At 44.6% G+C, this 10,453-nt stretch overlaps 1 protein-coding gene across 2 annotated transcripts in view; it reads left to right on the top strand.

The window, feature by feature from the left end:
- The first annotated feature begins 441 nt into the window (after nucleotides 1-441).
- FOXK1 (forkhead box K1) overlaps nucleotides 442-10,453 on the top strand; it is a 48,466-nt gene continuing 38,454 nt past the window's right edge. For both annotated transcript variants that reach the window (XM_065850413.2, XM_065850411.2), the window contains exon 1: nucleotides 442-842. In XM_065850413.2, the coding sequence (XP_065706485.2) occupies nucleotides 457-842 (386 nt within the window). In that variant the 5' untranslated portion in view covers nucleotides 442-456. The remainder of the gene's footprint in view (nucleotides 843-10,453) is intronic.

Here is a 10,453-nt window from a genome sequence, read left to right as displayed (position 1 = left end):
TGCCCCACAGAAAGCGGGGAGGGTTTTGGGCTGGGGGCACCTCTCCAGCGCACGGGAGTGGGGCAGCTTTGGGGGTGATTCAACTCCCGGACCCGGCAGAAAGCGATTTTTCTGTCACGTTCAGGGTCAAGGTGGCGGGAGCCCCCTCGGAAGGGGTCGCTCCCTCAGAAGGGGTCGCCCCTCAGCACCTGCCCGAGGGCCTGAACCGCTGCCCAGCGCAGCCGGCCCGCCCGGGCCTGTAGGAGGCGCCGCGGCCCCGCCGAGCCCGGCACTGCGTCCCCGCCCCGCGCCATGAACCGCGGCGGGGCGGCCGGGCCCGGCGGTGCTGCCGGGGAGGCAGGGGAAGGCAGCGGCGGCGGGCTCGCCTCCCGCTCCGCCCCGCTTCCCCCCCACCACCCCCGCCCCGCCGGCTCCGCCCCGGAGGCCGGCACGCTGGCTCGCTCCCTGCCTGGGAACATGGCCGAAGTCGGGGAGGACAGCAGCGGGGCGCGGGCTCTGCTGGCGCTGCGCTCGGCGCCCTGCAGCCCCGCCGCGGCGCCCCCTCCCGGGCCGCCGCCCCCGGCCGGGCCGCCCGCCGCCGCCTCCGCCGGCCCGGTGCTGGCGCGGCTGCAGGGCCGCGAGTTCGAGTTCCTCATGCGGCAGCCGGCCGTCACCATAGGCCGCAACTCCTCGCAGGGCTCGGTGGACGTCAACATGGGGCACTCCAGCTTCATCTCCCGGCGGCACCTGCAGCTCAGCTTCCAGGAGCCGCACTTCTACCTGCGCTGCCTCGGCAAGAACGGTGTCTTCGTGGACGGCGCCTTCCAGCGCCGCGGCGGCCCGGCCCTACAGCTCCCGCCGCAGTGAGTGCCGGGCCGGGGGCGCGGGGGCGGCGGCCCCACGGGGACGTGGCGAGAGCCCGCGGAGCTGGACCCACTCCACAGGGAGAGTCCGAGGCCTGTGAGGAGAAATCAGGGGAAGGGCCTGAGGGGGCGGAGAGGGACCCCTGGTCTGGGTGGAGAGGAAGGGGACGGTGAGGGGTCCCTTGTCCATGCCGAGGAGATAGTGAGGTACCTGCACCCCACGGAGGGGACACAGGTCTGACAGGAGAAGCGCTTGAGGTGTTGGTGAGGGGCCACCTGGATGAAAGAGATACTGTGGGATCCCCCAGCCCACAGAGGGCCTGAGGGGACGGTGAGGGACTGCCTGTGAAGAAAATGGCCTTGAGGGCTTCCCCAGACCACAATGAGTTTGAGGGGATGGCGAGGGACCTGTCACTTGAAGTTGCTCATGGTGGGTGAGGGACCGTCTGTGCGATGAATGACAGAGTGACCCTCACCTGATGGAGGGCTGGAGGTGGCGGTGAGGAATGTCTGCCTGGTGACTTACCAGTGGATCTGCCTCAATGTCAACAGATGTCCTCGCCTTCCCGACCTTGCTGCCGACCACAACTGAGAAAGGGGATGGTGTTCGTCAGGGCTGGGGCTGCTCCCTCCGAGGGGACCACATTTGGGGAATAAGTGTGGGTCCCTTTCCTCAGGGTGCTTCTCCAGAGGGCTGACTCCATAGTCATCATCCTCCATGCCTGCCCGCCAACAGACTCGTGTTCAGCTGCTGGCCCTTAAGGGATTTCCAAAAGATAAATAGGAGAAGCAGCATGCTTGTCAGTGAGCTAAAACTTGCTACACCCAGGACTTGTCTTCCCTGGGGAAGACCCAGTGGAAAAAGTTGGAAAACCACTTTGCCAGAGTGCTTATTTTGGGGTTGACAAGTTGGATGTTGTTCCTGGTGTCTCTCTAGGACAAAAGACAAAAGAGGGAGTTGGGCCAGGCCGGGGGTGATGTTGCTCACCAGGACCCTCGGTGCGCAGGTTCCCAAAGGTATCTTTGCTTCATTGAGGGAGAGGCGTGCAGAAGGGTTTTCTGAGCTGGCAGGGAAGGTGGTTGCACTGTGTTTTAGATAAACTCTCTTGCAGAAAGAAGAATGGGGTTGATATAATTCTATTTCTTCCTCTGAAAACATTGTTTATGGTTCCTGAGGACTGTCCAGCGCTGCAGAGCTTCACCCCTGGGCTGGCAGCGTGGTGGTGGTGGGTGATGTAATTCCTGCATCTCTTCAGGTTGTACGACACAGGCTGTGCCTAGTGCCATCTCTTGAGTGAAAACACCCTGTAAAGGCAGGAGTTTGGGTTTTCATGATGTTCCACTCGGCTTTCTGTGTTTGTATAAAACATCTGTTTTCATCTGACAGGTTTTGGCTTTGATGCTGTTTACCTCCAGCACAAGGGTCCTGGAGTTATCCCTCTCTTGCTAGCCTGTTGCTCAGGGGAGGGTTTTTTAATTACTCATTTCCTCTGCAGGCTGCTTCATTTTGTACTTAGTAATTTAGTTATAACTCCCCAGTTGCTTTCTCTCTGAGGCATTTTGCTTTGTAATGTGTTTCATTTTTTAAAAGAGATGTCCTTTAGTGTCTGTTTAATTAATCGTGCTTTGTAAAACAAGACCACCCGAAGCCCAGGGCATTTCTGTTGAGGCTCCCTCTGGCTCTGAGTTTATCTGTGTGAGCTGCCTCCTCCCAGTCATTCTGTTTCTTCAGTTGGTTAATCATAAGCATTGTGCTTGAAAACTCTCTCAAGCAGTGACTTGGTTGCTTATTTTTCTCCCGTTCTATTTGCTCGTGACTCCTGGAGTGGGAACAGCAATTTTCCTTCTTCATCGCTTTAAAGGGAGGAGTTTAGCGTACAGTTATGAACTCTGCACAATAAGGCATCCTCTTTGCTTGGCCGCTGTTTGAGCTACATAAATAAACTTGTTGCTCCTCCCTTTCTGACTACCAGAGTAGGAAAATGTTTTGTATCAATCTAAAGGAATTTGCCCCCTTGCTTCTAACAGGTAAACAACTCCTTGCCTCTGCTGGCCAGTCAAGGGTTTGTAACCCAGACCAAGAAAAAAACTGCTGTTGAAGCTTGGTATGCACAGTCTTGATTGAGGATGTAAACAGTTCTCCTGTCTGCTGTTATCTCCACTCTTGAAAAATCGGACAATTCCCTCCCACTTAGCCCCACACACACATACATAGACACATTATCCCCCCCCAGTTTAAAAAAAAAAAAAAATTGGTGCCATTTCTTTTCTGTGGAGTAGTCTGCATACCCACTGCTAGCCAACTAATGTCAAAAATAGGACAAAGCAAAGACAGGTCTTAGTACACAGACTTTACAGTACAAACTATATTTTTTTCTATTATTTTATGGTGACACTACTGTCGTGTTTGATACAGCCACACCTTCTATGTGTATCAGCAGAATGTGCAGTTTATATTAAATTTCAGGAATTAATGGCTGTTCCATTCAGTAATTCATATGGGAGGTCCTTGTGATGTGGGGAGCTCTTGCTGGTAATCTTCTATGAACCAGTTGTTTAAATAGTTGTCTCCCCTTTGGTTTTGTTGTTGGTTTGTTGGTTTGATTTTGGTTTTTAATTCCTACCTGTAAAGTATAGCAAAAATACACAAAGTCCTGTATCCTTCAGGCCAGTGCAGTCACTACTGCTGTTTAGTACAAGCAAAGGAGGTGCTTGTGCATCATGAGATCATGAATGGAAGCAGATGGTTCCAGGGGAAAAAGTGTCTTTCAGATGGTATTCATACTATCTGTTAAAAAAAAAAATCCTAGACTCCTAGATTATATTTCTGAGGTTTCTTCTCACTTCACTTTTTCTGTATGAAACTTCTCTGTTGTAAGGCCTCTAAGTTTAGAAGAGGTTATTCCTAAAATTGACTGGAGGTTTTATCAGGAGAGGTGAGGAAGGGAGGAAAGAGGAAGAGTTTGAGACCTTTCTTGAAGTCTGTTCCTACCTCCAAACACAATGGACCTGTTCAAAGTTTCCTATCACTTCCTCCATCGACATCATGTGTCTGTATAATCTACCATAACCAGAATTCCACTGCTGGGCCAGAGTCTCGTATTTCACAGCTGTGTTGTTAAGGAAGATTATATTTCACAGATGTGATGACATAACTATGAAGTATAATTAAACAATAATGACCAACAAGGAGGGCAATTCCGAGAGGTTAATGGTAGTTAGAAACAAAGTGGGTGGAAGAAGTACAGCTGAAGACCCCTTAATCTATTTAATTAACCTGAGTGCCACACTACAGCAGGCATTACAAATATAAATCAAGGTGAAATTATGGAAGTACTTATATCAAAAATAAGTGCTTTAAATCAAATTAAGGCTTGCTAGAAATGTTTTTAGCTGTGCTAGTGGAAGCTGGAAATCTGTGGATAAATATCTAGGTATTTTTCTATTACAAAAAGCAACTCAAGACTATCAGTAGGGTATCTGCTAGATTTTAAAAACTGTTGATACAAGTGAAAATATAAGATACAGCAGGATCCATTAGCTGGAGTACTTTTTTCCTGCTGAAGACAGTATTTTTTTCAAATTTACACTCTAATTAGGTGTTTACAGGATCAGGTTAATGCTGAATTATTAAGTTTTTCTTTGATACCTTCAAAATTTACTCAATATTTAAAAGCAGTGACAATAACAAGTTAGAAACTTGCAGGAACTAAAATAAGCTTTATTTATTTATTTATTTATTTCTCCCCGGAACCAAAGGAACTGAAAGACTTGAAAGTTAAGCTTGCTAACCCAAATTTTAAGCAGCTATGGGTCAAGTTTTCAAATGCTCCTAAGTACAAAAGTTCTATTGACTGAGAACTGCAAATGTTGATTGAGCGTAGCCTGGTAATAACACTTGAGCTTTTCGAACGGGGAGCTCAATAGATTGGAAAATGGTGCTTGTCTGTGAATATTTCGTGGGATATTTGGTTATTGCCTCTGTGACTGTTTTGTATGTTTGCGGTAGCGCTATTAATGGAGCCTGAAGTTTGTGTTCTTCAGTGTAAATGGATACTTTCAGTACAAGATTTTCAAGCGTAAAAATAAGTTTTTAAATCTGTAGTTCTTTTAGCTTATAGGAAATGGAAGAAATAAATGGAGAAGTTTTGTAGTTTGAGCATAAAATGTAAGTGTAGTAAATATATGGATGTATGAAATTAAATTAAAGCATGGTGTTAAAATAAATTTATTATGTATATAAGCCCCATTATAAATTGAAAACTTACCATGCATATGAAGTTTTATTAAGAGCGTGCTGCTTTATGTACGATGGGATTTTCTTACGTACTTAATAAACTTGACAAAAATAAATAGTCCAGTCCTCTGAGCACATATCAAGGTGCTGATCTCACAAAATCTGATGTGCGCATTAATCTTTCTGTATTGCGGATACACAAGTTGGCTTTAGTCTTTGGGTAATGGGGCAACTGGGGCTTAGTAACCAAGTGGAGAACTGAGACCTACATCCAACAGTCTTTTCATTTCCCTTTCAAAGCGAGATTGTAAGGTCAGTAACCGGAGGCACAAATTGAGGTAAAATAATGCAGAAAAACAGAGATATACCTAATGTATGGCAGTGTTTTGAAGACATCGCTAACCACTGGGCCTCCATTCTTGTGGTTAGAACGATGCCATCGTGGGGTGTGTGAGCGCGGGTGTCCTGACATCTCAGGGGCTGTACATACAGACACTAAGGAAATGCTTTGACCACATAACCACGACTACAGAACCAGTTGTTTCTGAAATGCCGCGTATGACTGCGATAACTCCTCGTGTAGTTTTACTCAAGTATTGCGTAATCTGCATGTGCAACCACTTTTTTGTTCTTTGTTTGAGATGCATCATTTGCTTTGCTGCAACTTGTGGATGGTGGTTTTGCTCTCACTAGAAACTCTTTAAAGATTTGCTGCCTTAGTGCTTCATCTTAGATTTTTCCTGCTGTCATTTGATTTCAAAGACTGTCTTTGAGAACAGGTTTTTTTGTTGCACAGCAAGATGGTGATAAAAGATCACTTGGTTTTAATTATGGACTTTATGTCAAGTAATTTTTGGCTAAGCAGCTCAATTTGTCATGAGTTACATTAAACGTTTAAGGAAAGTTTCTCTCATGTGAAACTACCACTCAATTTGTTGATTCAAAAATTGCTGTGCTGTAGGTCAGGTTGTGAATATAAACTAATGCTGTGCAAAACTCAGTGTATGTTCGCTTATGTATCCTTTTAAATCAAGCTTGGTTCAGTTTAGCTGAAGTGTTGATTATTAAAAGATTAATCTGACCAGAACATGCCACACTTATCTTGTACATTCTTGTGCAGAGTCTCAGCTGTAAAGGCTTAAACGTAGATTTGAGTTTTGCTGGTGGAACGTCTTTGTGTTAGCGAACTCTCGATTGTTACATGGATGCTTAGCTGACTGTGGGATTCTTCCAGTTGGTACTGTTGTGGTTTTATATAAATCCAGGGGATGAATGAGTGTGAGAGCGTTTGCTTGTACGAAAACAGAAATAAAAATGATGAAATCTGCAGTAATTCTTATCTTGGTTATTTTGGAGGCGGCTGTGTGAGCATCCTCACTGCACAGCGTCTGTTTTGACTTCAGGTAACAAATCAAAGCAACGGGTTTTTTTCCCCTTTTTTTTCTTCCCTTCCAGAAAATGGGACACACACTCTTGCACCGAATAACTGAAAGCATAAATGACAACCAGATAAATGTGATTGTTTTCTTTGTAAGCAAGCTCCTAGTAACTGTGCTCTGATAGCCATTTGGCGTCAGAACTGTTCTGTGGGATGCCAAATTCTCTCACTCGGTGCTGCAGTTTCCTGGAGGAGTAGATGTGGCAACAGGATGTTGGTAAAGAACAGGAAACTGCTTGAATTTACTACTTACACCATGCAAATAAAGTCTTATTACTGGCCTATGTGTAGTAATTAGTGTCTGCTGTTAACAGAAGAGTTTTTGCAGCAATTGCAGAGTGTGGAGTTTGGCAAGTGAGTTCAACTCTGTGCTTGGGGGGTCGCACTCGATACTGGGGGAGTAACAAAAGGGATATAGGCTGGTTAGGTGCTCGTTAAGCCACTTGCAGAGATTTGACAGTTCTCTCCAGCTGGCTTTCTTATTCGGGGGTGGATCTCTGCTAGCACTCAGCTCCATATCAATTCTTCTGACATGTACTAATTTGCTTTGAGCCCCTTGTAGCTCTCGGAAGTGGCTGCACAGGCAGCGTTCGGGTATTTGGCGCTCAGAGCCAAGGGGCATCGTCACCAGAAATGCTTAACGAACCGAGCATCACCTTACTGCTGGTTAGATGTGGAGGAGCCAGATTTCCCTTCCAAATCCAAGTGGAAATGTGGCTTGAAAAAGAAAAAAAATATATGTTTTTAGAGCTGGCAATGTCAATGAAAAGGGAGAGGAATTATCTCATTTGCTTTTAGTACAGATATTCTTTGCTCTCTTTTTTCTTAGTCTGGAGCACAGAAGCCTCTCGCACGTAGCCATACCTAATTCTGGCTTTGTTTTATTTTCTTTGGTTTAGTCCCCACGCATCTAGCCGTTTTCTGAGGGTTTCCTAAGGTTGCAGCCTCGTGGCTAGGACATCCACTTCAGGATTACTACTCCAAAACGACTAAAAAAATAAATAGCGTGAAAGCAAAATATGCTGCAGAGCTTAGTCCAGAGTGCATTGGATGGTTATGATCTTTGTTGCCTTACGATTGCCTACATGGAGGACAGGCAGTGAGTGCCATAAGAACACTGCTGAGCTGGTGCGCTGCTTTCTGGCTGGTGAGCTTAGGGAGCTTTTAAATGTTGTTTGATGTATCTGAAGTGGCTGGTGTGCCCTGATGTACCAGACGACACCGAGAAACATGGGGAGCCAGAGGTTTTGCAGTGATGGTTTGAACCAATCTATAAGATGAAGAAGTTCAAGCGATTGTTTTGTCTCCTGAATGTGGGCTATGAAAAGACATCTAAATGTACTTCTAGACTTGGTTAATCGACTAATTGTGAGTACAAATTATTGTGTGGTCTTAATGCATTCCCTTCAGTCAATAATTCAGTCTTAATCACTGAACAGTTTTTTCAAGTGTTTATAAGTCTCCCTGTTTCAATTGACATCAAACTCCTCATAAAACTAGACTGATGAGATGCTTATAGAGCAGATTAATATCTCACTTAGGTAAATGAGAGTGAAAATTCCTATTGAATAGTATGTTCTTTGTTTTCATAGTACAGATATGTTTTTTTCTAAAGTCTATTCACTCTTGTCCACAAATGTTTTTTGCTGGTAATTCATGTCTTCAGTCTCTCCAGAACAGCTCAATAAAATGCATGTGTGCCTTCCTTCTGCATGGCACTTAATTTTTATGAAATACATATTTTATTGGACAGTAAAACATTAAAGGATCTTAATGGCCTAATTAATACCCTGTATCCACTTCTGTCTTGTGTATTTTGCTCTTTGTTATCCTACTGCTCCTTTTTTCATGTTCTCTTGCATTTTTTATCATAAAAATTTCAAGCAGTCTTGAGAGAGCACTCTATTAGAAGCCTGTTCTTTGAATATTCAGCAGCTCTAAGATTTGATTGATAGTCCCCTCGCTACCCAATCTATTTTTAGTAATTTGAAAGCAAGTTTAATTTCTTGGGTTGTCATTTGTTGTGTATGCGTGATTTACTTTGGTGGTTTTCCTCCCTTCTTTGAATGTGCAAGATATGTAATTTTTATGTTGTTTCAGGACATCTTGACAGTTTGGGAGAAATAAACGTAGAAATTAAGTGGTAGTTCTGCCTTAGCTGAGGGAGCAAAGATGGACAGTCTTTGTCTGCCTCTGTTAATATAGACTGTGATGAGGATAGGAGGATAAGTGGAATAAAACTTTAAACATATTGTAACCGCTTATTATCCTGTTTCAAGAATCACCTAACATAAGAGACTGTTTTAATAATGTACAAATATAATCCACTCTATCTTTTGGAACAGAATGAGGAGACAAAAACTCTTGCAGAGGTGATCTAAGCACTGTGCAAAAGGCCATCCCCCCGCTTCTCTCTGAAATACAACATTATAGCTGTACCCCTTCTTTTCTGCTTTGTGCCACTTTAAATTAAAGAGAGCATTGGGAAGTCATCCCACACAAACTGTTTTGATCTTCTGTCTCCCTTAAGGCCACATATGAAAGCCACCAACATTTTGACTAAGCAGGACTGGACTCCCTGCAGATCCAGTTTGTGCACTTGCTAAAGGAATTGTTCTTGAGCAACTTAAGGCCTTTCCTCTCTCGAGGGCATAAGAACTATGGACTCTTAAACACTCAAAATCTGATTGTGTGGGAGGAGAAAAGGACTAGACAGAGAAAGCAAATTTTGTTTCCACCTGATGGGTAGACCAAAAATGTGTTTGCTCTTTGCATTCAGTTTGAGGTGTAGCCCAAACTAGTAAGGGTAGTGTCTTGGTGTGGGAGATGTGCCAACTGCTATTTATTTATTGATCTTTTTTTTTCTGATTTTAATTGTTTCGTGGCTTGCGTAAGGCAGTGTACCTTGGATTGGCTGCCCGCCCACTGTGCGTAAAGGGGTGTTGACTGTCAACAAGCCTGGCAATTGGGTGGCTCTGCCTCTTTCTGTCTTGGCCATTCAGCTGTTTAATTGCGATCTGTCTTCTAGCATGTCTCCCTCACACAGCATCCAACGAGACCAGCCGTAGCGAAATTGGTTTAGCACTGCGAAGACCTGCAAAGGAAGACGAAGGCTGGCACGTGCTTTGCTGCTAATGTCTGTCTTTATGGAATATTAAGGCAAGCGCTCAAGGTTTCTCCAGGCATCAGGAATTCTTAGGAGAAAATTCCTAATGTGTGGTGGCTCAATAAAAGCGTTGCCAGTGTTTTTGGTATTTTGTGTAAACAGGGCATATGCAAAGTGGCTGTTGGAAATAAGCGCAATCAAGTAGTTTGGATTTGCACGTGATCTGTTCACAGTTGAGCCTCCTGGATCAGCGCTTCACAGCAAAGAGGCACAGAATGAACCTGGGAAACAAATTTTGAGAGACAGCGATTCCAAATCTGAGGTCTCTTGGTGACAAGTGGGTGCATCCTCTTCCCCAAGTGGTTCACAGTTACTTCTCAATTTCATCCTGCTTTGTGCTTCACCAGATAGTATTACGAGTATGAGAATTCTTATTAAAAAAAAACTGTAGCAGAGGAGGGCTAGAATCCTGTTCCCCTAAACGCTGATACTGCAAACTATGAAGTTTGTATGAAGTTACCAGCTAAGATACATCTGTTAAAGTAAAATGTTTCTCTAATTCTGTATGCTATACTGAAGCAAAGGAATGGGAGCGTTAGAATATGCCAGTAATATGACAAGTTAACTCTAAAAATTTCTTGATTTAAAAATAATGAAACTACTGTGGCAGCAACTTGTATATGCGCTGTTGGTTTGCAAGAGTCATTGTCACTTCAGTTGGTTAAACTCCTTTCAAGGAAGGAACCCCTCAGCACAGTCATATGTGCTGGCAGGATTTAAAATACCGTAGTAATTTGGGGATTTTTTTACATAGTTTGCAGTCTTAGCCA

The sequence above is a fragment of the Patagioenas fasciata genome, chromosome 15 (assembly GCF_037038585.1).
Source record: "Patagioenas fasciata isolate bPatFas1 chromosome 15, bPatFas1.hap1, whole genome shotgun sequence".
Lineage (NCBI taxonomy): Eukaryota > Metazoa > Chordata > Aves > Columbiformes > Columbidae > Patagioenas > Patagioenas fasciata.
This window is presented reverse-complemented; position numbering and strand designations above follow the sequence as displayed.